At 37.0% G+C, this 27782-nt stretch overlaps 2 protein-coding genes across 2 annotated transcripts in view; both read left to right on the top strand.

Annotated features, from left to right (window-relative positions):
• Positions 1 to 12795: 12795 nt before the first annotated feature.
• LOC109210163 (AP-3 complex subunit mu) lies at positions 12796 to 20055 on the top strand. The gene is made up of 8 exons (XM_019373540.1): positions 12796 to 12974; positions 13128 to 13227; positions 13394 to 13504; positions 14392 to 14481; positions 15666 to 15913; positions 17931 to 18140; positions 18968 to 19175; positions 19486 to 20055. The coding sequence occupies exons 1-8, from the start codon at positions 12940 to 12942 to the stop codon at positions 19729 to 19731; spliced, it is 1248 nt and encodes a 415-aa protein (XP_019229085.1). The 5' UTR covers positions 12796 to 12939; the 3' UTR covers positions 19732 to 20055.
• Positions 20056 to 23608: 3553 nt separating this feature from the next.
• Positions 23609 to 27782, top strand: part of LOC109210162 (alkaline/neutral invertase A, mitochondrial-like) — a 5615-nt gene continuing 1441 nt past the window's right edge. Inside the window, exons 1-5 of the mRNA XM_019373539.1 lie at positions 23609 to 24567; positions 25384 to 25543; positions 26133 to 26344; positions 26863 to 27356; positions 27548 to 27596. Of these exons, the coding sequence (XP_019229084.1) occupies positions 23851 to 24567; positions 25384 to 25543; positions 26133 to 26344; positions 26863 to 27356; positions 27548 to 27596 (1632 nt within the window). The 5' untranslated portion in view covers positions 23609 to 23850. The remainder of the gene's footprint in view (positions 24568 to 25383; positions 25544 to 26132; positions 26345 to 26862; positions 27357 to 27547; positions 27597 to 27782) is intronic.

Raw genomic sequence — 27782 nt, 5'->3', positions numbered from 1 at the left:
AAATTATTCACTTAACGGAAAGCTAATGTATTCACAACTATCATACACAATCTTAATAATTTAACTCTGCTCACACTGTCAATCTTGGGGAGACCCATTTTCGATAATTCTTAAAGGCTATTCTTCTATAGTTTGTGCTCTCACTACTAGCTGATTTTTTTCCCCACTGCCACTGTACTTCGGGTTTAACTTAAACTCTCTGGGTTCTAACATACGTTCGGTATTTCAAACTGTCATCCACTCACTAGAGTTAACCTGGCTAAGTAAATCAAATTGTACCTCTACTAGCTCTACTGAAATTGCTAATTCACTGTATCTACTCAAACATACTAACTATTCTTTTACTAACTACCTGCTAGCGTCATGTGTTCATGTTCTGCTTTGAATAACTAAAGTGAAGCATAAGGCTATTTCTAACTTCCCTCATCATCCGACCCTATTCTATGGTCGCATCCTATCCCTTTTTTTTCTAAACTATGTGCATAGATCACACTTAGGGAATTCATCTGTCTTAAACAAAATTAAAATATCTAACCCCAAACTTTCTATATAGTACAAAATCATATCATACTATAAACATCCGCGATAATTACTTAGTCACATAACCTAAGGGGGAACTGCCATATCTTTTATCTTACATCAATAGTTGTTTCTTATAGTAGCTTACTAACGTGGTACTTCTAGTTCTGATTTGAATAAATCTAAACAACTTAAAATCATTCCCTGAAATTCACTATTGGCTGCTCTGGGTTCTCATGGGATACATCATATCTACTAGTGATTTGCATGAGTTGTACGAAATCACATCTTTGGTAATAACAAACGTTTCTGATTCCTAGGTGTTTTACCCTTAGGCTCTTTTTTGTCCGAAACTATAGTGACCAATGTTAGGGTCTGACATCTGTACTATCATAATCCAACTTGTGGCTCTATTTTCAAGAATTAAATGAAGTTGTTCTAGGAGGTAAAACATATACGAATACACTACCATGCACCAACTTATCCTTCAAAGTATACCATCATCTGAAAAATAACTTCTTGCACCAACCGGTGAGTCTTGGTCTTAATCCAGACCTAAAATATGCAAAGGTTTCGCTATAATCACTATTACTTATATTTTCTTTGAGAACCCATATGCATCACTGTATACTCACAAGTCACCAGAATTTGGATACACTGAAAATTTGGAGATCTGGTAAACATAGTAACTGAATATTGGCGTACTGAATAACCATAAACTTGCTAACTGAAAGACCGTATAACTGTTAATCGAGGTAAATTGATAACCATAAGACATGATAACTGCTTTTGTACTTTCTGATAAGGTTATGCTCGAATTTGTACTACTATCCATTGCATCCCATTTTAACATCCTCTCAAGTCTAATATTTACCAACCTGTACTCCATAATTATACCCCAATGGGCAGTTATCCCCTATAGGATCATAGGTTTCTCCTGCGCGTCGCTTGGGCATTCAATACGTTTGGAAATCGATTGGAAGAGAAGGTTTATTGCTCTAAGCTTCATGACACGATCTAGAGTAGAAAGAAATGAGACGATCCTAGATATCTTGGTATTTAACCGTTTATATGAGTGGCCGGCACACACATATAAAGGAAACTCCACTAGACACGGCTTCATAGACTCCCTAGGACTCTTAAACCTAGTGCTCTGATACCAAGCTTTGTCACGTCCCGAACCTGGGCCTGGACGTAACACGGCACTCGGTGCCTGACTACATGTGACCGAGCGAACCAACTGGCTGGCTAAATCAACATGTGATATCATAACATACTAAATGCGGAAGATAAACTAACACATGCTGATATACTAAAAGTATGGATGATATAAATCAGAGTGAGGAAATACTAATACAATTCTAAAATATATTTGTAGCCAACATAGCTTAACATGAAAAGCCTGAGACTCTGTCTAACTGTTACTCTAGTCTATGAAGCCTCTAATGAAGTACTGAAAACACTGACTGTCTGTAAATACTGAAAGACTGTAAAGTAATGATAATGCCCCGAAAGAGCTGGGAATCACCAAATAGCTGGTACGAGAATCCTAGCGCTCTGAATCATCAACCTGTAAATCATTACATGCATCGTGAGATGCAGGCCCCGGGCAAAAGGGACGTCAGTACAATTGAATTGCACTGGTATGTAAAGCAACTGAAAGAAAGAATCAAAAATGCTGAAACTAAACTGATAATCTGAGAATTGATAATTGATAACTGAAATGATAACTATTGAAACTGAAACTGAAATGTTAATTGATAACTAATAACTGAACTGGCAACTGATAACTGAACTGGTAACTGGTAACTAAAATGATAACTAATAACTGAAATGGTAAAGGAAGTAAGGATATGAATACTCCCTCTTCTGAATGATGAACAACCTGTTTATCTGAATATTAAATTGCGGTCTCAGGCCCAATATATATATGTGCACAACTGCGGCCTCGGGCCCAAGTATACGTATACATAACTGCGACCTCAGGTCCAAAATGCATAAAGCATAAACTGCGGCCTCAGACCCAAAGATGCATAAAGCATAAACTGCGGCCTCGGGCCCAAATACAGGTGTTCAAAATTCAGGGATTTAAAATCAGGAACTGAGAATCATACTGCAATACATGATAGTGAAATACTGGATCACACTGAGTTACATAATACTGGAATACTGAATAGGACTAGACTAAGACATGTATTCTTGAACTGATTATGAACACCGAAACTTCAACTATTTATGGCATACTGAGTAATCTATACTAAGACTCGGAGGCATCAAACCCAAGTCTATATTGAATACGCACTGAGCTCACAACTTTCAGAACGAAAGTCATGAACGAGTTATGAGGCTAAAGAATAGAAGTTTTACAACTATTCAAGGAACTAGGCTAAACTATATTTTTGAGGCAATTAATAACGTCGTAAAAGAAACGTAGTATAGAGAGAATCATTAACATTCCCAAACATAGAGAGTTAGCCTCACATACCTTAACTTCCTGCTCTTGAGCGTAATACAACATTCGCCAACCCTTTCAACTTTAATCTATATCAATACAAGTCAAAGGGATTCAATATTAGCTATGATGCTCATGTTTTGGTCACTTAAATATCTTATTAAACACTTGGTGAGAATAAAGCTTCATAGTCCTTATTAATGGTGTCTCTACACCCAATAACCCATTCTCTTGTTCTTAGATAAATTCTAAAGTCTCAAATGGTTATAATCAATATTATTCTTTATCACCCATAAAGTAAACAACACCCTTAACCAATAATCAACAATCAACACCCCAAACCTATAACCGTTCATGCTTTTCTATCAAACCCATCAAATCATATCTCATGAACTAGGGTTTAAAATCATTAAATCAATGCTAGAATCAATTAGAGGGTGAAGACATTACCTTTTTGAAGTTCAAACCCTTTGAATTCGAGTTCTAGGCTTCCTTCTCTCAACAATGATGTCCCAATCGAATATCTAATGATATGGAGGGTTTACCCATATTAATAAGATGTTGGGAAATTAAAATTAACTTAGAATCACCATTAAAACTTACCTTGGGTGGTGGAAGGACCCTTAAGGAGTTAGGTTTTTGAGAGTTCCCCCTTCTAGAGCAAGTTTTTATGCTTTGGAGCTGTGGGGGACGAAGTAGGGCTTTAAAACGACCCCCCACGAGCGCGCCCGCACACCTGTAGACCTGACCGCGCTACTGACCGCGCAAACGGCAGTAACACTGCCTCAAAAGAAGCGCGGCCGCGCTAGGGGCACGGTCAGTAGCGCATATCGCATACTGTTCTGTAAAACGTGCATAACTTTTCGCACAGAGATCCGTTCGAGATCCATAATATATCGTTGGAAAGCTATTTCCAAGGCCTACAACTTTCATGCTTTGCATTTTCCCAAATACCTTACACATTTTCACTAAACCCTGCTGTAAGACAGACCTTCTGCAAACTTAGTTGATTTTGTCAAATCTTATGCACATCACTTTCCATCTTGATTTTGAAACAACTATTTTACCCATAATCATCCCGATGGGAATTCACATGTCCAAAATATAACCTTACTACTCCTTTAACTCATTCATACCTAAGCCGAATTTACGGGGTGTTACAAAACCGAGCTCCCAAGGTCCAAAATATGAAATAAAACACTAAGCCTCACTTATGTAGTACTTCCTCTGAACTTCATTGTGCAGTCCGCACAAATCCAAGTGTGGGCCGCACATTGCCCAAATCCTGCAGTCGCACAAAAATCGTGCGGCCGCACACCATTTTTTCCTCCATACCAGGCTTCAGTATTTTGACCATAACTTTCTGTACAAATGTCTAAATGATGACTTCTTTGGCTTTCTTGAAACTAGACACGAAGGGATACAACTTTCATTTTTGAATAATCTCAAAATTCCTTGTAGATCAAAAGATATAAGCTTCCGAAGTTGGACCATCAAGTCTACAGAACTCCCTTGAGTGCGGCCGCAGACAAAATTGTGCGGTCCGCACTTCTCCTCTGAGGCCCGCATTTTTCTACTGCGGTCCGCACTCTTATGTGCGGTCCGCACCTCTCCTTCGCTTCAGCACCCCAAAATGTGCGGTCCGCACGCCCAAAAGTGCCATAATAATATCAGAGTGTCGAAATGCCCGAACTCGCTTAAAACTCACTCCGAAACACACCCGAGGCCCCCGGGAGCTCAACCAAAGGTACCATCAAGTCCTAAAATACCATATAAACTTAGTCGATCCCTCAAATCACATCAAACAACAATGAAAACATGAATCACACACCAATTCAAGCTTGATGAACTTGAAACCTCAAACTTCTATAACCGATGTCGAAACTTATCAAATCACGTCCGATTTACCCAAAATTTCGCACACAAGGCATAAATGACATAATGGAGCTATTCCAATTTCTAGAATCGGATTTCAATCCCGATATCAAAAGTCAACTCCCCAGTCAAACTTCCAAACTTAAATTTCCGAATAACCTGAAAATCAAAACCGGCGATTCACATAAGTCATAATACATCATACGGAGCTACTCATGCCCTCAAACAACCGAGAAAAAGTGTAAATGCTCAAAGCGACAGGTTGGGTCGTTACATCTTTCTCACTTAAACATATGTTCGTCCTCGAACGTGCCCAGAGTTGTCCCAAAAGCCATCTAATTGCCGTGTAACCTTACCATGCACATACCCGGGGGTGATCCCACGTCACCCTATCCTATATAGGCCGACAATACAACATAATTGAAAATCATTACTTCAACCTTAGCCCATAAGTCTTAGAATCCAATTTCTATAAGATCATAACCTCGCATCCACGCACTGTATAAGTCTAAGCAAGCCGTATTAGGCCATAGTCATAACCCAAGATGAAATCACATGATATCCCACATAACTCAAACACTCATAGCAGTAATTTCTAATTACAGCAGCTACTCAAAATAACCCAATGCCGGTAACAATCCTCTTATCAAACAAAGCCTTTTTCTAACGCCTTCATATATTGCCAATTATAGAAGAAACACGCAGAACCTCATAACCATTTATCAGATCAACAAGTCATGGAGCTCCCTCTCCTTTGACATAACTATAGCTAGTTTCTAGGACGACCTTCGATATTATCCTTCCAACCATGCTGTAATTAATTCCGATAGTATTCATTCTAGATCTAGTGACCCCATCTCACCCAACACGACCACTCTAGTGACATGACACACCAATACAATCTAAGTCCACAACCCGTGCAATCCGTGTACCAATAAGCAACAGTCCAAATGTACTCAAACATGGAAAATAACTCAAACAAGAGAACCGCCTCGCAAGCTCAACAAGTATCGCCACAACAAAATGCCGAAAACCCATCACACGCCGAAGAACCATCACACGAATCTAGCACAAAGGATCATGTCTCAACATAACTCCGCAATGTGTGACGCATCCAAACGCTGGTCCATATTATATACCTCGAGCCACCATGCTCAAAATCAATAAGCATGCGAAATTCGATATCAAGTACCCAAAGTGCAATACCATAAACACGGAGAAGCAAATGACACAATGCCACCCAAAACCCGATAGATCATAACCAATACGCAATCAACCATACAATACCCAAATACTCATCTCGCTCAAAGTCTGTTATAAGGCCCCAATAGAACCGCACCATGTGCGCATATAACCAACGAATCACAACTCCTCTTAGCATAGAAGAGTAACTCACAAATCATCTCAGAACACGAATAAGTTCAATAACCACCAAATGGAACATCCTCCAACAATAGCAATGTGGGGCCAACGAACCCGGCTCGGTGTAGAATACACATCCTAATTGGGCCTACCAATGGACCCCGAAATCAACTCTGGTCACCCACAAATAGATAAATAATCCTCCGAAAGTCCACAATAACTGAATCACAACACGTACTATCCTCTGACTAACCGTGGCTACAGTTTCACAATCCACAACCACAAACAATCTACTCATGAGAACTCCCAGTCTCCAAATCCATAGAACATACGAATCGCCATATCTAATCTCAACTCCACCGCCTGAATGTCTAACACTTCTCCAACTACATGATCATCCCACGAGGAATACTTCTATAATTCTTCTGTGCCACAAAGCAAAATTGAATATCAACAGTCGTTCAACCAGGAGAGCATCGTAGTACCACTGGAGTATCCATAAATCAAAACACATTTCCCCTTCTGAAATGTACACTATCATCAAACCATACCAAATGGTAATATCATTTACCTAGTCATCTGAAACCGTCCATGTTGCCTGAGAATGTTTATGACCTTCCTTCAAAACTAAACTGACTTTGCTCATGCAAATCTCAATCCCACACAACACACCGCATACACCATGCCATTATATGAAAAATACGAGAACTTCATAATCCACTTCGAGTCACAAGAAACTACATACTTAATTAGCTAAGGACCTTCCATTTGATTTCATCTAGGAGAAAATCACTATACACCACATGCTCCTCATGCCAGTAGGAAATATCCACCTTGAACTGTAATAGGAATCATAGAGAACTCTTCTAAGCCCATTCCCACACAACCAAACCATCAGAACTGAATCTCTATAACTCAACCAAGCCACGTAGGCCACCAAAACCCAAGAGTACCACCACAAAACACCTGTAGAAACTCACTACCTTATAAGTACCCAAAGAACTGATCTTATCCATTACAATACTGATCCAACGTACTACCAAGCTGTCCTATTTCTCCGAGTTCCTTCTGAATTACCTTCAAATTGATGCCTCTCCTCGCTATAATACCACAATCCTCAACCAAGACTCACCACACATGACCCTAGCATAAAACCACACCGCCCTAAGGCTCATAAGCCGTTGAATGCTCTCTTAAGAACCTCAAAAGTACCACAACCGAGATATCCGCTCTGAAAAGGCCTTATGTGAATTTCAAGCTAGTCTTTCACCTTCCTGATACTGAATGTAGAATCCATAAAGATATAGAAATACCGAGAGTCCCGACACCATCCAATTTAACCCTCCGATTCTAACCATATACAAACCCGCAAAAATTCTCAATTGCCACATATAAATCTTGAATTCATTACAATTATTCTCGAGAGTCATCCACTCTACTCGAATCTCTATAGCACCGCCCAAACGGACCGGACGACCTGTGCCTCATTAGTATAGCAACACCCAAGGAAGTAATCCATTCTTCTAAGCAGCCGAGGGATTTCCTACTCCATGCACGCTACATCCTTTATAAATAACAACGAAATCATCCAATGTTTCTCATATACCCAGAAAGCATAACACAACCCTTACCCAAAATTTCCTTTACTCGAGTCATCCTCGATCTCAACCTCTGTAAGCCATAACTGATTCACCAGTATACCTCAAACTAAAACCAATACAACACATAACCGTACAAGCAACTTATCGATAGCAGACTCCCCCAATTGGCCCAAAACCATAGATCAAAACATGCAATAACTCACAATGCCCATACTTTATTACTTCCATAATGCCATAGTGAGATTCAACTAAATCCTTCATAAGCTCATGCAACACAAACCATCTAATATCTCAAATCGTCTGCAATCTCGCATTCACCTTTGTAACAGTCAAGCCAACTCTCATAAGCGACCCAAACTCAAATTGCAACACATATAATTCACTGGTAAAAGAGGACTCGCTACAAATCAACATAAGGATCACACAACCCTCAGGACACCCAGCAAGAGAAAATCCACATGCTTCGCTATAAACTAACATCTCTTTATACCTTTCCACAGTGATAAACATTACGCAATCCCGTAATCAACCTGAGTCTGAACTCATATCACGACATGAAATCTACTTCACTCCTCAACTAAACAACATGAAAAGATCCTTCAACATACCCATAACTCGGGGCTATACATCAAATCAAAATGGAAAATCAAGCACCAAATAAGTCTTTCTACACCTCAAGCAGACCTTTCTCGTCACATTCAAATCATATGAACACATCTCGCAGTCACCTCATACTCATCACGTAGCTATCCAGCCAAAAATTCCACTAATAGGGATATTATCGGACATATAAGTCCAAAAACACATGCTCACATAATCAAAACCTCAGTGCTCAAGCCACATTCAAAATCCAGCCTCAAGTCCTCCAAATTGGTCCATCATCAGCATACCGAAATCATATCTCGCACCTCATCCAGGGAATCACAAGCCCTCGATGCACAGCTGATACCGAGCGCTCATGTGCGCATACGAATGCATGGAAGAAATCCAAGGAGTTACGCTTCAAGTTGAATCAATGTCGCACGATAAGGAAAGAAAGATGGGAAGTATATCCTAAATGCCCTGTAGCCTCTCGAAGATAGGTATGGACGTCATCATACCGATCCGCAAGACTCTACTAGACACTTGCTCATGACTTATAGAACCTATGAACCTAGAACTCTGATACCAATATGTCACGGCCCAAAATCCACTAGTCGTGATGGCACCTAACCCAACCCGCTAGGTAAGCCAACTAATAACTATCCAATTTCAATAATGTTAACAAGTCAATTAAACAGAATAAATTATCTGGATCTATTACATTTTCCAAGGACTAGTAGTACAAATCATAAGCTTCTAAGAATAGAGTTTACAAAGCTGATATGAAGTAAATACATCTTCTGTTTGAAAAGTACATAAATAGAGCTTTTATACTCTAAGGATGCCATGAACAAGAGGCAACTACAGCTGGAATGCAGGTACGCCTTCAAATTCAACAACCATCGAACGCAGCAACATCGGCATCCAGAATCTGCACGCAATGTGCAGGAAGTGCAGTATGAGTACAACCGACCCCATGTACTCAATAAGTAACAAACCTAAACTTAGGTTAAAAGTAGTGACGAGCTAGAACATGGTCGGGTCCAACACCAGAAGCCAACAACAATTCATAACCATAGAGAGCATATAAAGCCCGTTTGGATTGGCTTATTTTAAGTGCTTTATAGTCAAAATAGCTTTTAAGCCATTTTGTAGTATTTGGATAAAGTAAAAGAGTGCTTTTAAGCACTTGTTTGTAAGCTAAAATGACAAAAATAAGCCAAAAGCCAAGCTAGAATTCCTAACTTATGACTTTTGGCTTAAAAGTCACTTACAACAAGCCCATCCAAACGGGCTCATAATCAAGGAAGTAACTCAGAGATAAAATGCTCAGCTTTCTCATAGTTTTTCCGAAAATAGTTCTGCTTTTCAAGAATATCAGTGAAAACCCAAATTCTTTACCGAAAACGTCGTGAAATATGAGATAGTACTGTATTTCTTTTTCAAAAATCCTTTTCACAATAAATAAGATGTTTCATTTTCTTTCTAGATAGCAAGTGTGAGATACTTCTCTATGACCACATATCAATGTATGTAAAATGTCATGAATGACGTCATACCGTACAACATGAGGAAAATGCGTCTCTATGCATGTATGTCATATATGCATGCCAATGCCATGTATCTCAGAGATGAATCATGTACCCATACTCTCAGAGTACTTAACCTCACTGTATCACACTTTCCACTCATCATACTCAACCACTCGGTACTGTATATGGACCATGTGGCCCAAGGAAGATCCATCCCGGAATATATACATCACTGACCATCAGTCTCCAGTACCGAGGAAAAACAATCCAATCCAGCCTCACGGAGAAGATCCATCTCCATACAAAGGGAAGATCCATCCCTGAATATAATCAACCATGCCCACTGGGGGTGTGCAAACTTCGGAGGGGCTCCTTCGGCCCAAGCGCTATAACAAGCCAATCATGGCATAAATCAATCAGGCCATCGGCCTCACTCAATCATAAATCAATAAAACATGTCGCGGCGTGCAGCCCGATCCCATAACTGTCACTCATAATCTGGCTCTCGGCCTCACTCAGTCATCAATCTCTCCAGTCTCACCCACGGGCTCACAATGTCATGAAAACTGATCCGAAATAATGATATGATGTATCAATAGGCAACAACTGAGACTGAGATATGATATGAATGCCTGAATGTGACTGAGTATAAAATATCAATGAGATGCCAGCAAGAAACGACAACTATGGGTCCCAATAATATCAGCATAAAGCCTAAATAGGATATCTAGCATGATGTACAGCTCAATTTACTTTATCACATGGTGAAAACACAGATATCAACAAAGTAGGGCCACCATACAGTGCCCTGAAGACAACGGAGTCACAATTCACATGGTGCACGCCCACACGCCCGTCACCTAGCATGTGCGTCACCTCAACACCAATCACATAGCAAATAAGTTCGGGTTTCATACCCTCAGCACTAAGTTCGGGTTTCAAACCAAGCGATACTCCAAGAATGTCATCACGCGCGTAGCGACCTCTGAACGGCTCAACACTAGCCAAAAGCAAGTCAAATACATCAGATAAAGCCCAAGGAATCAATTAAAAATGATAAGGATCGAATCCTAAGTTAAATCCAAAATCCAGCCAAAAATCACACCCGGGACCCGCACCTCGGAACCCGACAAAACTCACAAAATCAGACAACCCATTCAATTATGAGTTCAACCATACTAGTTTCACTCAAATCCGACTCTGAATCGGTGTTTAAACTCCAAAATTCATTTTTATGAAATTTCTATGATTTTCCCCAAATTTCCATCTCAAAATACTAATTGGATGATAAAATCAACGATATAGTTATGCATATTAACCAAATCTGAGTTAGAATCACTTACCCCGATGAATTTCTTGAAAAACCCACGAAAAATCGCCACAAACCGAGCTCCCAAGGTCCAAAATGCGAAATAAAACCCTAAGCCTCGCTTATATAGTACTTCCTCTGAACTTCATTATGCAGTCCGCACAAATCCAAGTTCGGCCGCACATTGCCCAAATCATGCGGTCGCACAAAAATCGTGCGGCCGCACACCACAGTTTCCTCCGTACCAGGCTTCACTATTTTGACCATAACTTTCTCTACAAATGTCCAAATGATGTCTTCTTTAGCTTTTTGGAAACTAGACACAAAGGGCTAACACTGCGTTTCTGAATTATCTCAAAATTCTTTGTTGATCAAAAGATATGAGCTTCCGAAGTCGGACCATTGAGTCTGCAGAACTCCCTTGAGTGCGGCCGTAGACAAAATTGTGCGATCCGCACTCCTCCTCCGAGGTCCGCATTTTTCTGCTGCGGTCCACACTCTTATGTGCGGTCCGCACCTCTCCTTCACCTCAGCACCCCAAAATGTGCGGTCCGCACCCCCAAAAGTTTCAGAACAATATCAGAGTGTCGAAATGCCCGAACTCGCTCAAAACTCACTCCGAAACACACCCGAGGCCCCTGGGACCTCAAATGAAGGTACCATCAAGTACTAAAACACCATATAAACTGAATCGAGCCCTCAAATAACATCAAACAACAACAAAAACATGAATCACACACCAATTCAAGCTTAATGAATTTGAAACCACAAACTTCTATAACCGATGTCGTAACCTATCAAATCACGTCCGATTTACCCCAAATTTTGCACACAAGGCATAAATGACATAATGGAGCTATTCCAATTTTCGGAATCAAATTTCGATCCCGATATCAAAAAGTAAACTCCCCAGTCAAACTTCCAAACTTAAATTTTCGAATAACCTGAAAACCAAAACCGACGATTCACATAAGTCATAATACATCATACAGAGCTATTCATGCCCTCAAACAATCGAGTAAAAGTGTAAATGCTCAAAACGACCTGTCGGGTCGTTACAGTAGTTTTTTTTTACTAAGTACAAGAATTTATTTCATGTTAAAAATAATCAATTTTTAATTGAGTATTTAAATTCTTCATCACCATTTGATTCAATTATCATCAATATATCTTGAAAATGATAGATTTCTCAAAGAGCAATTGATTTGATAGTGTTATTTTTAAAATGTAGTCGCCGAAATATGTGTTTGATAGTGTATGTCTCATATTTAAGGAAAAAAAACCCGATAAATAACCGAAAAAACCTAAGAACCGACATAAAAAGAATCGATAAAAAACCGACTCAATTGGTTTGGTTTGGTTCCAATATTTGAAAAATTGACTTACTTGATTTGATTAATTTTTAGGAAAAAAACGACCCAAATCGAACCATGAACCCCTAGGTATATGTCAAATGAGAACGAAAAATGATTTAACTTCCAATTGGGGAGGTATGTGTAAATTCAGAAAGCCGTAGGTGCGATTTTTCTTTTTTCCTTATTCCTATCAAGAACAACAAATAAACAATGTAATGATGTATGAGAGAGAGAGAGAGAAGAGAGAGAGAGAGAGAGACTCAATCTGGGGAAAATGAATTGAGAAGAGAAAGTGTGAGTGAGAGGGGTGTGCAGCTTGGACAAATTGGTTCCAACTCCATTTCAGAAAGTTATGTTGCAATGCATTTTTCTGCTCTCCGATTCTGGGTATCCCTTCCTTCCCTTCTTTCCATCGTCTTCTTGTTATGAATTTCGTTGAAATTAAACTCATACTCATCGGACTTGAAAAAGAGTAAATTTGTATTTATTGGGATATTGAATCACTGGAAGTTTGATCTGCTCAATTCACTGTGACTGTAGGGAGGTGATGCTAGAAAAACAGCTGACCGGCCACCGGGTTGACAGGTCAATTTGTTCCTGGTTTTGGGATCAGTTAATTGCTCAAGGTGATTCTCTCAAGGTAGGCACATTAAAGTAATTATTATTCCGAATGTTAAAGTTAAAATTGCTATTTAACTCATGGTATTGGTAAAATCAAGATGCTTGATCTTTTTGAGTTTACATAAAATTGTAAATTTGCTTGTTCAAGTTTGAAGGTTTTGTTGTGTCTTTTTGACTTGTTACAGCATTTGCCAGTAATTGCTTCACCAACCCATTACCTTTTCCAAGTTAATCGTGAAGGTATTACATTCTTGGCTTGCACCCAAGTGGAAATGCCACCTTTAATGGCTATCGAGGTAAAAGCACTTGTTGATTTCAGCTCTTGCTTGGTTATTATGTTGTTACTGCTAGATTGCATCTCTTCTTGAATAAAAATATGAGACAAGATTGGTTTAATAGAAATGTACTCAAACTGTCAAACGGTTGATTGGAATACGTTTAGAACGATATGTCTGATTCGTAGGTGTAGTGCCTGATAGCATGATGGCTTATCAGTTAGAAACTTGAACATCCTAGCATATCCAGGAAACTTGCACTACTGTCGATGTGTAGCTGAAATTTCTGTTTGATGAGTCTGTCCTGAGAATATTGAAGGGATTTGAGCTTAAAAAGGGGCCTTTTGGCCCTAGGGCCTTGGTCCAATGGTAAGGATGCAACACTGGATTTCTAGATAGAGTGCACATCACGATCTTGAACCCTACCATTGACTGGAGCTTGGTATTTATGTGAAAGTAGAATAGCGGGGCAGGCCCATACTCTCCCTTGTTTTTAATCAAAATTAATTAAATGTATGTCAGACGTGCTTTTGCATCAGAGTTTACTGCAAGCTTAATGTTTGCTGTCACTAAATTTGCCATGCCTATGTGTTAGACAAAATTTTGGCATCAGAAAACAAGAGTCTTATTTTTTGAATTCTTCTTTTGATAAGTTTTTTCTTCCATGCCTTTCCCATATTTTGTGGGCTTCTGTTTTTAGGTGAAATGATTAAAAATGTAAGACTAAAAAAAAGCTATATCGGAAGTCCTTACCTGGAAGTTAAGTTTTAACTGATACATTCAATTGATATGGCGAAGCTCTAGTTCCAGTTATTGTATTCGGTGAAAGTAGGGAGGCTATATTCTGCTTATTAACTGTATTATCTGCAAATAATGACTTATTGGTCATTTGACTATTTACTTTCTAGTTCCTGTGCAGAGTGGCTGATGTCCTGACAGAATATCTTGGAGGGTTGAACGAAGATCTGATAAAGGATAATTTTGTAATTGTATATGAGGTATTTGACATCTTCAAGCCCTTTTTTGGAATAGTTTCTGCAAAGTATCTTTTGTTAAGGAAAGACAATTATTTTAAGAAGTTTACTATGATGCTAACCGGGTTATGTTGAATATTCTTCAAACTGTTAAACTAAGAAATTGTTAGAAAGCTGTCTTTAAAGTTGCACAACAGTGTACTTTCTGATTAACAACTAAAAAAGTATGTGGCTTCTGATTTGAACTCCGTAGTTCTTTCTTTCATTTTCTTTTTCTTTTTTCGCACTAATTGCTTATCCACAATTTCCAGATCGCAATGAAATATTGTCTGTTAGCTTAAACTGTTGAAACGGTCCTGTACAATTTGTTACTATTAACCAGCGCAAAAATTGTTGGATTTTGGTCAAAAACACACTGTGATGAGATGTAAATCCTGGCCAAGGTTACCAGCAGGCCAACCATCAGTGACGGTAGAGGCTCTTACCATGACATCTATAGATGCACAAAAGAGCCAGTTCTCCTCTTTGCGAAGTCCAGGGGAGCAAAACCACTGCCAGATTCTGGCTTGTAAAGATACCTAAATGCTCTTCCATTTCTTTTTAGTCGAAATTCACCATTGCTAACACTGCAAAACTTTGGCTAATCTTTCCTTTCAAATCCCAAAAACCTGATGCGAGTCATTCCATTTTCTGAAGCTTGAATATCTGCTAGACCCTTGAGACTTCATAGAATATCAGTTAATAATACCTGCGCCAGAGAACACTGCTAAAACAATTCTAGAATTTGGTCTCCTGACTTGATCCTTATTAAGTTGCTAGATCAGTTCGTCTAATTCACTGGATCAAAGAATATCAGTTAATTATACCAGCACCAGAGAAACTGCTAAAACAATTGTAGAATTTGGTTTCCTGGCTTGATCCTTATTAAGGTGCTAGATCAGTTCATCTTAAACATGGTGATTTTGCAGTACTGAAGACTAACTAGAGAGAAGCTAAAGTTGATATCTCACTTGGAACATAAATAGGTTGTTGATTAAGGCTCCTCTGACTATTTAATTAAAGGAGAGAGTACTAAACTTGTATGGACACAGAATCAGAAAGTTTTTCTCTTCCCAAGTGTGTCCTGTTAAGATTTCCTTCGAAATAATGATTAGATTCTGATGGACTTCAAATTAACTATGGTCTTCCTACATTTGTTTGATTTTCAGCTTTTGGATGAGATGATAGACAATGGTTTCCCTCTTACTACAGAACCTAACATACTGAGGGAGATGATAGCTCCTCCAAATATCGTAAGCAAAGTATTGAGTGTTGTAACTGGTAACACTTCCAACATGAGCAACACACTTCCAGGTGCAACAGGATCTTGTGTTCCTTGGAGAAAAACAGACCTGAAGCATACAAGCAACGAAGTTTATGTCGATCTAGTTGAAGAAATGGATGCAACTATAAATAGGTAATATCTGATTATTACTTAACCTCCATTTGGTGCTCCCTCCGGACCCCGCGCATACGGGAGCTTAGTGCATCGGGCTGCCCTTTTGTGTTAATATCTTCAACATCTTAAATTTATCATTGAAGTCCTCTTGTTTGACATAATGTGACCCATCGTATCATAAGAAGTGAAGGTAAGCATAGTAATATGCTATTTTAAAGCAGTTGAGGGTCTAACCTAGAGGTTAAGATTTCACATAAAAACATCTAGAGGTTAAGATTTCAAAACCCTGTTTCATTTTATCAATGAGATCTTAAAAATATTGTGGGAAAGCTGCCACGAGTTAATTATGAAAGTATACTTCGTGCATTATATGTTACCTATGAACTACTTCCTCTATTTCATTTTATATCATCTTTTTTTTTTTTTTTTGTGATATCTCAATATGTACCACATTTTTACATTATTATATTGTGCAATTTTCAAGATTTCAAATTCATTTAACCAATCATTTTTCTAAAGAAGTATCATTTTGCTGTCATGTTTTTTCTATACAAGTGATTTTTTAACTACTAGTTTAATATTGTATTCCACTTTGACAAATTTGATATGTCAATCAAATTAACGTTTTGAAGACATAGCCCAATCAAATGGTACCACATAAACTAGGATGGAGATTAAAAAAGATTATTAGAAGGTACCTGGTTTCGGCTTGTTCCCTTTCAGGTCCATCAAAAGGTTATAATCATTACTCATCCCAGAAGGAGGGTAACTCTTACTAGCCGTGTCTACTACTGAGAGACACTGCTTCTCTTGATAAAACGGGATATTACCAGATTTCTTCATCTTAGAGATATGGTTTAAGAATCAAAAGGTGTGAGATCCGTACAAGATATGGTCAACCGATTTTGGATACTTTGACGGAAATCTATGGAGAAATTCGGGACAGATACAATGACTTTTGTAATCCAAACAAAAGCTATGGTGAAATTGAAGAAAATGAAATACCTTGCATATAGAAATTTCTTAGTCAGCCCTTTTCCTTATATCTCCTTCTTCTAGGATTCTCCTTATCAATATTTTCTCCTCGGAATACCTTGTAAGTTTTTCCACATGATGTCTCATAATTTTGACATATAACTCTATTTTTAGATATTTAAATTATTTTTTGCGGAATTCCCGCCCCCGTATCCGTACCTGGATCCGTACCCCCGAGTCGTAAAATTTCGATCATGAAGGATCCAACCCCTAGTTGCGCACCTGTTTCGCACACCCGCACCCGAGTCCGAGCAACTTAGGTTAAGATCTGCTCTTGGAACATATAAAGATATGGATTCCTGATCCAGTAGGGATGCTTTGTGCACCACTGCCAAGGGCTCTTCAAGGGAATTTGGCAGCATCACTTGAGATTTGAAGTGCATTATAGTATACACACTCACGCACATATGTACGTGTGTGCACATCTGTTTGCAACTTTGCCAGAGTATATAAAGTGGCATTCCTTTTACTGTATTGATGACCAAGTGTCTTAGCTTTCAATCTGCTAGATCATAGAAATGAACTCCTAGACTTCGCCTGGAAGTCGAGAAAGTTGCTAAAATTGTATTTCTCGAGAAGACTGCAGTGAAGTAAAATAAAGGTAAAGGCATTTATTTCCTTGTGTGTTTCTTTGAAAGGAAATTATTTTTCTTTTATGTCCTCTGATTTTTGCAGGACATGTGAGAAAGTTTCTAACTCTTTTCTTGACAAACTATCCACCATATCAAACACACAAAACTGCAAAAAGCTTAACTTGCAGGCACTTTCCTTTTCCTTTCATGGGCAACAAGTTGATTTCATTTCCTTCTTCACTCATGAATATGATACTTCCGGATAATGGAGTGTTTTTCTATATTTTGGCTACTAAGTTTGAAGACGGTTGACCCTTGGGTATCTGCAGCATCTTTTTTGCTTATTTGGCTTTATGTGTTTGAACCGGGGTTTACAGGAATAGTCAATTACTCAAGGCTTCTCATTCTATTTGTTTTATGCTTCTCAGAGACGGGATTCTGGTTAAATGTGAGATCTATGGCGAAGTTCAAGTGAATTCTCGTCTTTCTGGTCTTCCTGATCTTACCCTTTCATTTGCAAATCCTTCCATCTTGAATGATGTGAGATTCCATCCTTGTGTTCGGCTGCGACTGTGGGAATCAAACCAAATTCTGTCGTTTGTTCCTCCTGATGGACAGTTTAAGCTCATGAGCTACAGGTTTGTGTTGTTAATAATCGGCATTGCCTTCATTCATGAGTAAAATTTTATAGTTTGACTCTATCTAAAGAATGTTCTAATCTTCTGTTTACACTTAGTATGTACTTGCACATATATAGAGTTACTACTCTTTATCCCCATTGAAACCCATAACATTAACCCCCTCCTTCTTTGGCAGGATGTTCCATCTTTATCCCCTCTAATATTGAAACCCATAACATTAACCGCCTCCTTCTTTGGCAGGATGTTCCAAAACCCCTCCCCGCAGCTCCCTCCAAATACTGAAAGTTGAACTATTCATAAATGAACTCCATGTACAGAAGGAAAAGGTTGTCTTTTCTTCAAAGACTACTCCCTCCGTTTCGAAAAGAATGAACTTTCTCGGAGTATGAGGGTCGAATTGACTAATTTTCGGTGTGAATTTGGACAGAATTTTCAAAATTTCTGAAATAAAATTTATATATTTAGAAACTACATAAAAAAATACTATATGTCACAATAGTTTAACAATTCAAAATATTTAACAAGTATTTGCAAAAACGCGGTCAAATAAAACCTTGTTTGACTCCCCAAATAGTAATAGGTTCTTTTTTTTAAACAGAGGGAGTATTGATTATAAGATGCATCCATAAACAGTGGCAGTTAGTCCATTGTTGATGGGGTTATGGGCTTGAACTACAAGGTGCATAGCACAAACATGAAAAACAGGAAAATTCACCTGTTTGCTGTATTTTCCATAGGCAAAGTGTAATAAAGAATTCACTTGTTTGCTTTTTTTACCTTCTCTTCGTAATCTTGTCTTTTCCCCTCTAAACTATCCAATGCAGAATAAAGAAGTTGAAGAGTACCCCGATATACGTAAAGCCACAAATTACTTCAGACTCAGGGACATGTCGTATTAGCTTGTTAGTTGGGATACGCAATGATCCTGGGAAGGCAATTGATGATATAAGCGTGCAATTTCAACTGCCGCCTCGTGGTTTATCTGCAGACCTTACATCAAATTATGGAACAGTAAACATCCTATCCAATAAGGTATTTGGTACTTCATCACATTCTCAGAGTTGGCTTATTCTTGGTGCCTTTTCTTAATGGAAGTGTAAATGTGTAATATATCTCCTGCAGTTGATTAAGAATAACTGAGTAAAGATATTTTCTACACTAGTCAGTTCTAACTGTACTGTTAAATGACAAAAAACTTGTAAATGGATGCCAAACTTAGTTTTTTTCTTCTTTTTTTGCTCTTCGTTCATTCTTTTTCAGTCTGACTCCATTTTTGTATTATGTGATAGGATCTAATCCATCTTGTCTAGTTGGATCCTGACATATTGCTTTATTAGTGCAGACCTGCATTTGGTCCATTGGCCGGATGCCGAAAGACAAAACTCCTTCAATGACTGGAACGTTAGTGTTGGAAACCGGCTTAGAGCAGCTTCATGTATTCCCTACATTTCTTGTGGGATTCAAAATTATGGGTGTTGCGCTGTCAGGTTTGAAAATAGAAAAACTTGATTTCAAGAATCTGCCTACACGACCTTATAAAGGTTTTCGAGCTCTAACCAAGGCTGGGGAATATGAAGTCAGGTCATAATTGTTACAGTTTCTTGATTATGAAATTCTGAGTTCTGGTGCTGCACGAGTGTTGAACAGTTCTTTTTGTATCATTAATACCAGTATTAGATCTCTTACATGATTTTTTTTATCCAATCTGGAAAAAGGTATCTTACTATTTCAGAGAGATTTGTCTATAAATTATCATGCTATTCCTTAAACGAAACATGCTTTGATAGTGGCTGAGATTGATCATCAATGCATAAGCTTTTTGTAACTAGATTCTACCACTTGGATTTTTTGTCTGCTTGTATTGAATATCCCCCTTATTTTAGGCCAAAATTTGTACTTGGAGAAAAGTGAATTTGGAATCATTTGGATTTCCCTTGCCGTCTCCTCTTTTTTTCTTTTTGGTGCCAATTAAACATCAAATAATTCCTCAGAGTGGGGACAATTTCCCAACTTTGTAATGTGATTACTTATTAAAAGGGGATGATAAATGTGTGAGCTAGCAGGAATTGTTGGAAGCTTTGTCTAGATCTCAGAGGACACGTTAATCAAGGTTAACATCAGTTCTTTAGAATTTGAAAGCTTTAGCTGTAGTTCTATATCTAAATCTCATTACACGTAGATTATGGAGGGACAATATTTATCTTTTTTTTTTTTTTATGTGGAAATATCCATCACTTTAATAAATGTTATGTCCAATTGAGAGAGATATATTGTTTGTGGAAAGCCCTTTTAAAGGGACAGATAAAAGAATACTTTTGTAAAAAAGGTTCAACTTGCCTCATAAAAAGACCACTTTGTCATTTTACTAGGGTGCGACATGAGAAAGAAAAAGTGCAAAAACAGAACAAAAAAGCACCAACTCATGGTTGGAAAATGAAAGCTAGAGAGATATTTGCCAATACAAATGGATTAACTTCAAAAAGTGCTATGCACGCAAAAAAACTCATCCAATTTTATCCATTTTTCTCATTGTTGCAAATTATGAGAATTAAATTCTTGCCTGGGCCACAGTATTGCCTTTGTGGATAACAACGCTATTATTTTTGTTCCCTACATTGCTTTTGTTATACATGTCATGTCTACATTTTTTACACCATTGTAATTTTGATGGAACGTTTCTTGCACACGTGGCGAGACTGTATTCATTTTAAAAAGAAGGCGATCGATAATTACTTATTTACAGGTCACCAATTCTTATCTCAAATCTCCAAGTGTACTCGTGCAAATTGTGAGGAAGTGTATAATTTTGCAACTTGCGTTTAGATTTGACAGTTTGTTGCGACGTGGAAAATTCTAAAATCAGATCCTTACCTTTTTTCTTCCTTAAATTTGAAAGTTTCTTTTCTAAAGTCATACCACTAACAGCTTCTTTGGATAGTTGTTACCGATTTTATTGTATCGTTAAATATGATATTTGTTTTGATTGTTACTTAAATTTTATTGTATTGTATCGTTAAATTCGTCGTTACATAATAACAACAGGAGCGGATCTACATGGTCTTCTGTGGGTGCTCAAGCACCCACTATTTTTTGCTAGACTTAGTAAATTTGCATAAGCAATTATAAAAAAAAAATTTAGATAAATATTGAGTGAGCACCCACGACTAAACTCATTTTTCCTCTTCTTTCGAAAAATTTATCGGCGAGCACCCATGACTTTAAAATCCTGGACCCGTCACTGAATAACAAAATGTGTCACTTTATGTAACGATCGATTTGGTGTGGTCGCGTCGTTACCTTATTTTTTTCTCTCAATCTCACCCTTCATTATTATTAAATAATTTTATTTCATCATTTACCTTACCTTTTTATATAAAATTTTTACCCTGTATCATAATTTTTCTTTAAAATATTGCAAGTTTATTCTTCATATTGTTGGTGCGTGATATCATGAAACGATGTCAAACGACACAATCTATCCAGATATTGTATTTATCAAACGATACAGTAATATAATACAGTACGATATGAAATATTATGAAACGATACGTAGCAATTATCCAAACAAGCTGAGGCGTTGGACATAACATTGTAATTTTTTTTTTAAAAAGTATGTTAAAAAATAATATTTGAAATTTAAAATTATGTTTGGACATATATTTCATTTGAAAAAATATTGCAGTTTGTGGGGTGGGAAAGAAAAATTTCTGGAAATTTTGAAAAAGTTGTCAAAACCACTTTTTGATTTTTAAAAAACTCATTTTCAAAAATTTGTATAATTTCATGGAACACATTTTTGAAAAAAAAAAATTAAAAAAATTATGGACAAAGGGGGCCTAAATTGAGTTCTAAGTGGAATAGAAAAATACTATATGCGGTTCACTTTTTCTTTTTCTTTCTAATATGTGGATTTCATTTGCATTATTTCATTAAAGAGAGAGATGAATTAACTTTGCTAAACTGATACAAAACAATATGAAAAAGAAAAATTAATACTCCCTCCTGCACATATAAAGTGATCATTTTATCTTTTTATTTTGGTCAAAAATAAAAGTCCATTTACATAATCAAAAAGGAATTTTTTTTGTATTTCTAAAATTTGCCCTTACTTACATATTCCACGGTATCAAGGTAACAATTAATTAAGGTTAATTTAGTGAATACATTTTTTTTTCTTTAGGAGTTCGTATTTCCTTAATGAGTGTGTTAAAGGTAGAATTGTCACTAATGGATCGGATCGAGTATAAAGCAAGAAAATAAATTTTATCGTTTGAAATCATAGTCTTCGTCTAAATTGAATGTTTTAACTTTCTTTTTGAAAGATGAATTAATGCTTTAGTAGGGGAAAAAAAATCGAAAGTTGGTTAATCTGTTAGCTGCAAGGTACTATAAAATTTCCATATTTATATAAAACTATTTCTGTGATATTAATAAAGTAATAAAGGTTCTTGCTAGCTCTACAAGTAGTATAAATTTAGGAAGTAGATCTAACACGCCTTTTTGTCTTTCTTCTTTTTGTTTTTCTTTCTTTATATGGGATTGCCAATGCTTTGTTACTTTTCATATATGTGCACAAATTATAATTCTGGAAAATGACATAGGCACATAGCCAAGTGCTTCACGGCATCTTATTGTATCAGAATATAAATGAATATTTGAGATAATTTTATCCATGGTTATTGAACTTTTGTGTTTGTTATCCAAAAGTCATTTTTCTTTTTTCTGTTACATAAAAATCATTCAATTCACTTTTCTTTCTTTTGTTACACAAAAATCATTTTACTTTGCTCTAGTTATCACAAAAGTCTTATTTTTACTTGAAACGTCTATTATGCCCTTGATATTATATAAACCTTCATATTTATGTAATACCTTCTATATTATATACTATATAACATATTTTTAAATATGTATTTATTTATAAATAAAATAACTTAATATTATTATTTTTTTTATAATATATTCATATATTTAATTTTTTTCTTAACTTTAATTTTCAAGATATATTAGTAGCGTTATTGGCCATGGATAAAATTAACTCTGAATATTTGGACTTAACCATGTTTATTATGTTTTTAACCAGTAAAAACATACTCCATATGTTTTTATTAGTCTTAGGGATGATCATTTGGCCTTTCTTCTCCAAAACTAGCAAGAATTAATACAAAAAAACTAATAAATATCTTCACCTTATTTGAACCAAAAAAAAAATATCTTCACCTTATTATTGCTATTATTTGTACAACATGCAACAAAAAATGAAACAAAAAATCTACTTATAAGGTCAACAATATTTATTGCATTTCATATATAATTACTCTTTTTCTCATCCAAAGAGAAATATATTTATTTTGTCCTTTGTCCTATATGTTGCTGTTTAAAACCGTTTTTCTAGTGGACGAAAAAGAAAAATAGAAAATATAATATCTTTCATCACAAGGCAAGCGTCTGTCTATAAATAACGCTGTGCATCAGAATCAGAAATAGCCATTTCCACTTTCCATAGATCTTCAAACTTCACAAACTAATTATTGCATTTCCCTATTTTTTCTGTTTTATCTTATCCCAAAATTTTCTCATTTCCCTATATGTCTGCAGATCCAAATATTACTATTCATCACAAGAATCTATTCATCCCACATTCCTTTACATTTATCAACAAACTTTTTACCTACTTTTTATTTACCAGATTTTGTATAATTTTGCTATGAAATCAATGAATTTGATAACTATGAAGCCTTGTTGTCGAATTCTAATCGCAACTAAGAGCAATTCCTTTCTGGGTCTTCCATTCAAGAAGGCCAGCACAAATTTGTCGAATTTTCGTTTGAATTTGAGGCAAAAATCTGATTTTGACAGCTACCCACGTCGAATTATCAATCAAACCCAGAAGCTATTTTGTGTCCCAAATTTAACTTGGGGTCAATCTAGGGTTTTCTCAAGGCCTATTGATAGAGGTTTCCATGTTATTGCTAGTGTTGCATCTGACTTTAGGAATTATTCAACTTCTGTTGAAACTCGTGTTAATGACAAGAACTTTGAGAGGATTTATGTCCAAGGAGGTTTGAATGTGAAGCCATTGGTAGTGGAAAAGATTGATTTAGATGAACATGCTGCTGGAGCTGGTGGTGAACGTGTGAAAAATGATGAGAGCTTGAAAGAGGAGGGCGAGGGGCAAGTGGAGATTCGGGGCGGGGAGGAGTCAGAGGCGGTGAAGGAGGCATGGAAGTTGTTGGAGAATGCTGTGGTTACATATTGTGGGAGCCCTATAGGGACTCTTGCTGCTAATGATCCTAATGATAAGTTGCCATTGAATTATGATCAAGTCTTTATTAGGGATTTTATCCCATCTGCCCTTGCTTTTTTGCTCAAGGGGGATAAAGACATTGTTAAGAATTTCCTACTTCACACCCTGCAACTGCAGGTAATCTTTGCTTTTAAGTATTTCGCAATATCATTTGCTTTGAAAATTTATTGCTTGTGGTCTTATGATTGCCTGTCTGTCTGAAAAGTGAGCTGCTTCTACCAATTGGAATGTTAAATTTTTAATGATGGAAACATTTTGCAAATGGCTTCATTAGGAAAAATAGAATGCCTATGGATATGCTAGTTGTGGTAGCTTTAGATACAGATAATTTTGATTGCTTATAACGCCTTTGCCCACTTCCTAGAGTAAAACACAAGATAGGTCTCCCCTGCATCAGTGGTATTTAATTAGTACTTAGAAATGATAATGCTTTCTGTTTTTTTTCTAGAGAGGTTTGGGAGCCTGGCTGATTTTTTTTTTTTCAAACACTCAATGTAATTGTGAGTTAGGGACCAGATAGGATTTGCTTTTCTGAGATTTTTCTTTGACTCCTTATTTGGTGGAGAATTGATCTTTTAGTAAGGAGTCTCGTGATTATTTTGTAAATCTGACTATATGTCCTTCATCTGGTAGCGTCAGCATGAGATGGTAACCTTTTTCTTGACTTCTTAGAGACAGGTCCTTTTAAGCCTCCAAAGAAATTAGATTCTTAAATTGTTGTTATTCAATCGCATGATTAACTACATACTTTCATAATTAGATCTTTCGTTGATGCATTCATCTTTAGATTTAGTCAAAAACAAATGATTGAAGAAACTTTGTTTGGTTGCATTCATGTTTTTCCTTCTTACTTTCTGTGTGTATTAGTAGATCTTGGTCTAGGCTATTGATTTACCGTAAAATAATTGACTGCTGTCGGTTTCTGTAATCTAGAGTTGGGAGAAAACTGTGGACTGTTACAGTCCAGGGCAAGGGTTGATGCCTGCAAGTTTTAAAGTTAGAACAGTGCCCCTTGATGATAACAAATATGAAGAAGTTCTAGACCCAGATTTTGGGGAGTCAGCTATTGGCCGTGTAGCACCTGTTGATTCAGGTAAGTGTTTATTTGTTTAATACTAAGTCCCTTAATGGCTGGTTATTCAGGGGAGAATTCAAACTTATTGTTTATTAAGTAGTGATCGAACATTTGGGAACTGTTATTTACTTTTTGATCAGTTGAAGAAAAAGTAGCCTTAACAAGAGGAGAACTTTTCTCACATTTTCGCCTACCATAGAAAATACGTACAACTTTTCCAATTAAACCAATATACTGTTCTGTTTGTACATATTTTCAAAAATAGAAAGTGGATGCCAATATGGACTGGACCAAAATAGTAAATTGTTCGTTGAATGTAAGAAGAGAGTATTAATTTTTACCTTTCTTAAAAGAAAATGTAAGAAGATAGTATCTAGATTCTATTCACCATAGGTGGTTATCACTAGTGAAGAGGAAGTATTTCACGGTTATAGTAAATTGTTTTATTTCCTTTTAGACATCCTCTACAAAAACCAAATGCTCAAAGAATATCAGGAGAGGAGGGTAAGGGAAGAAATGTATCAGTAAAGGGACCAGCTCAGAAGTTGTCACTTTATTTCCATCCGGTAAATGGACATTGAAAGATCTAAAACTGTGACATTTTCAGGCTTGTGGTGGATTATCTTGTTGAGAGCTTATGGGAAGATCAGCGGTGACTATGGATTACAAGAAAGAGTGGATGTACAGACTGGCATAAAGCTGATATTGAACCTGTGTCTGTCTGATGGGTTTGATATGTTCCCTTCTTTGCTAGTCACTGATTGTTCCTGCATGATAGATAGGCGTATGGGTATTCATGGACATCCTCTTGAGATTCAAGTAAGTTGAATTTGCTAAATTTTTCTTTGAAATTCTTCTTTGAATGTTACAAGTGGCAGTCAGTTCCTTTTTTTAGTTTAATATACATTTCAAGTTCATCTTGTGAGTCTTTCCTTAACCTGGTATGCTGACATTGGTGAATACTTTTATGATAGAAGCTGATTACGGTAGGATATTACAGTGAATAGATTGGTTATAGATGAGGTCTATGAACTTTTGGAGGGATACTTGGAACTTGATCTGTCCTTAATTTACATTGTAGAGAGGATGACATAAGCTTAATATTTTTACTTTATATTGACAAGTGTAGGATTACTAGTGCAAAGGACCCTCCACCTGCAGCCATGAGGTTAGAGGTTTAGGGGGGAGTGGCTTTACCAAATCACAGATAATTAGGATAATAATTTATTCTATATATTTGTGTTGCGCATGTTATGGAAGTGATGAGATACTATCGTTGTTTCCTTCTGTGATTCTCTCTTTGATCTTTTCTGGGCTTGACATGTTTGATGTTGCAGGCTTTATTTTACTCAGCACTTAGGTGTTCCCGCGAGATGCTTTCTCTGGATGAAGGATCCAAGAATTTGGTGAATGCCATAAACAACCGACTTAGTGCATTGTCATTTCACATTAGAGAATATTATTGGGTTGATATGAAGAAGATCAATGAAATATACCGATATAAGACAGAGGAGTATTCCACTGACGCCACTAACAAATTTAACATCTACCCTGAACAAATCCCTCATTGGTTGATGGACTGGATCCCCGAGGAAGGTGGTTATCTTATTGGCAATTTACAGCCTGCCCACATGGACTTTAGATTCTTCACACTTGGAAATCTGTGGTCCATTGTGTCATCTTTGGGTACCCCTAAACAGAATGAGGCGATCCTGAATCTGATTGAAGCAAAATGGGACGATATTGTGGGTTCTATGCCCCTTAAAATATGTTACCCTGCTCTGGAAAATGAAGAGTGGCGTATAATCACTGGTAGTGACCCTAAGAACACGTGAGTTTTCCATAAATCAATCTCTCTCTCTCTCTCTCTCTCTCTCTCTCTCTCTCTCTCTCTCTCTCTCTCTCTCTCTCTCTCTCTCTCTCTCTCTCTAAATATATATATATATATATACATACATGTTTCTCTGTGTGTGTGTGTGTGTTATCTATGGGTTACTAAGCTGTCCAGTTTGACTGTTGCAGACCTTGGTCATATCATAATGGGGGTTCTTGGCCAACTCTTCTCTGGCAGGTAAGGCCACATTCTGTACTTTTGGTCGATTGATGGTTTTCTCTTCCTTAATGATCCTTCTTTCTTCCCGACATCAGAATTTGAAATGATTTTATGTATTATATTCAATCAATTTGACTAGTTTCTTTGGATACAAGTTCCACTGAAGTCACTTGGCTGCTTTCCCTGAAATACTGTGATTATAAT

This window comes from Nicotiana attenuata, unplaced genomic scaffold (assembly GCF_001879085.1).
Source record: "Nicotiana attenuata strain UT unplaced genomic scaffold, NIATTr2, whole genome shotgun sequence".
NCBI classification, from domain to species: domain Eukaryota; kingdom Viridiplantae; phylum Streptophyta; class Magnoliopsida; order Solanales; family Solanaceae; genus Nicotiana; species Nicotiana attenuata.
The sequence above is the reverse complement of the archived record's forward strand: the minus strand, read 5'-3'. Positions and strand labels throughout refer to the sequence as shown.

What these genes read in the sequence shown, in the direction of transcription:
- LOC109210163 (XM_019373540.1), top strand. Translation starts at nt 12,940, where the DNA reads ATGTTGCAATGCATTTTTCTGCTCTCCGATTCTGG. An exon ending in CTCAAGGTGATTCTCTCAAG is followed by an intron (nt 13,228 to 13,393) that starts GTAGGCACATTA and finishes GACTTGTTACAG; the next exon opens with CATTTGCCAGTAATTGCTTC. An exon ending in CACCTTTAATGGCTATCGAG is followed by an intron (nt 13,505 to 14,391) that starts GTAAAAGCACTT and finishes TTTACTTTCTAG; the next exon opens with TTCCTGTGCAGAGTGGCTGA.